This window comes from Syngnathoides biaculeatus, chromosome 20 (genome assembly GCF_019802595.1).
Source record: "Syngnathoides biaculeatus isolate LvHL_M chromosome 20, ASM1980259v1, whole genome shotgun sequence".
Classification (NCBI taxonomy): Eukaryota; Metazoa; Chordata; class Actinopteri; order Syngnathiformes; family Syngnathidae; genus Syngnathoides; species Syngnathoides biaculeatus.
In genome coordinates this window covers 7,979,150-7,980,951 of record NC_084659.1, presented here as the reverse complement: position 1 = coordinate 7,980,951, position 1,802 = coordinate 7,979,150, and the positions used below count along the sequence as shown (strand labels likewise).

The 1,802-nt window shown below is 40.7% G+C and overlaps 1 protein-coding gene across 1 annotated transcript; it reads left to right on the top strand.

Moving 5' to 3' along the window:
• Window positions 1-18: 18 nt before the first annotated feature.
• On the top strand, window positions 19-1,732 carry ccdc59 (coiled-coil domain containing 59). Its single transcript, XM_061806611.1, has 4 exons — window positions 19-608; window positions 848-1,178; window positions 1,253-1,361; window positions 1,435-1,732. The coding sequence occupies exons 1-4, from the start codon at window positions 464-466 to the stop codon at window positions 1,612-1,614; spliced, it is 765 nt and encodes a 254-aa protein (XP_061662595.1). The 5' UTR covers window positions 19-463; the 3' UTR covers window positions 1,615-1,732.
• The last annotated feature ends 70 nt before the right edge of the window (window positions 1,733-1,802 follow it).

Genomic DNA, 1,802 nt, shown 5'->3' with positions numbered 1-1,802 from the left:
GTCAAATCTCCGAATTTTTATACCACCTTTCCATGCACTTTGTTGGAATACGTCACCGGAGCAACCAGAGATTAAATTATTCCTTTAAATTGTGGGGGGGAAACGATAAAATTGAGGCGCTCAGTGGCGATTTATGTTTGTCGACTACTTCCAAAAATTATCCAGACATTAGTAGTTGATAAAAGATCACCGTAGTTCCATTCGTTGGAAAAACGTTGTTTAGAGTGTTAACGGGTGTTTTCTGGACATATATACATTGTATTATGGTTTTCTGCTGTTATACTATTGTAGTTGTGTTTATTGTTTCAAATTCTAGAATGGATTAAAAACAAAGCATCGAGTAGTCTGAGTGTTATTAGTTATGGCTTGTGTTACGTCATCATCCCGCGACTATTGGTAAAATACACGCAGTCGGAACACGTCTTAAATATATTATCATCCCAGAAAGGGATTTAAATTCTAAATGGGCCCAGCAGATCACAAAACAAAGAAAAGTAACGTTCCACCGAAAGACGTCAACTGGAGGAAGCCACAAAAACAAAATGCCGGCGTCAAAAAGAGGAAATGGGTTCCGGAAAACAAATTTTTCCAAGGAAGTGTTAAAGAAGGTACGTTTTGCCTGTAATATTTTATGTTATTCTCATTTTGCATATGGCTGGTTTTGTTATTTTCCATTCGAATTTCTCATTTTGTAAAGCAGTTTACGGTATTATTAACCGAATTCACGTTCCAGACAATTGTAGGATGGAAAAGGAAACATTAACTAACTGAAAATTATGACAGAAAAATGTCAATAGCAATTTGTATATTATGTGACGTTCAACATATTTTTATCTCAATTTTTCAGGTCAAGGTTTTGCTTTTAAACGGAAGGAGAAACTCAAGCACGACTACAACAAGCTTATGCGAAAGGAAAAGAAGAAAGAAAACACGCATACGTCCTTGTCATCGCTGTACCGTGAGACTTACCCGGAGCACCTCAAACATTTGTATTTGGCCGAGGCGGAGAAGCTCAAGAACGAGTCTTGGACAAACAGAGTGAATCGGTCTAAACTGAGAATGAAAGTACAAGACCGGGAGGAAAAGACGGGGACAGAGGAGAACGCTAGTCCCGATCCAGAAGGTACAGGTGCACCTGAGGCAGAAGACATTGAGAAGTCGCCATCAGGAGCACAAAGGTAGCGGCGACATTGCCACACAACTTTCCACTTTGTTCTTATCGTTCAAATTTCTCTCCCGTCTTCCCTTGTAGCCTTCCACTAAGCAACCGCATGAAGAAAAAACGAGAGAAGTTGTCGTCCTTCCAGCGGTCACAGGAGGAGTACGAGAGAGTCCAAGCCAAGCGGAGGAAAAAGAAAGAGGTCACCATCCTTTTACACCGTTCGACCGTAAGCGTTTATACGTCTTATTCTGATCCCCGTTGACGTTTTCCAGGAGTTCCTGATGCGCAAGCAGCAGCGAGAGGAGGCCATTCGAAAGTACAAAGAGAAGAAGAGGGAGACATTTCAGATGCTGTGCAAAAAGACAAAGAAGGGCCAGCCCAACCTCAATCTTCAAATGGACTACTTGCTTCAGAAGATCCAGAAAAACTCAGAAACAACATCAAAAAACTGAACAGACTCACATTTTGCTCCACAAAGTGAATATTTCTGTGCATTTCTCCCACAAGATGGCGTTGTATAACAAGTGGACAAAAGCTTTTTGAAGTTAATAAATGTGAAACTGCTCCCTTTTCTAAGCCTTTTTCAGGCCGTCTTGGTTTAAATCGGTAATTCGGTTTGATTTGAGATTGTTGCCATGGC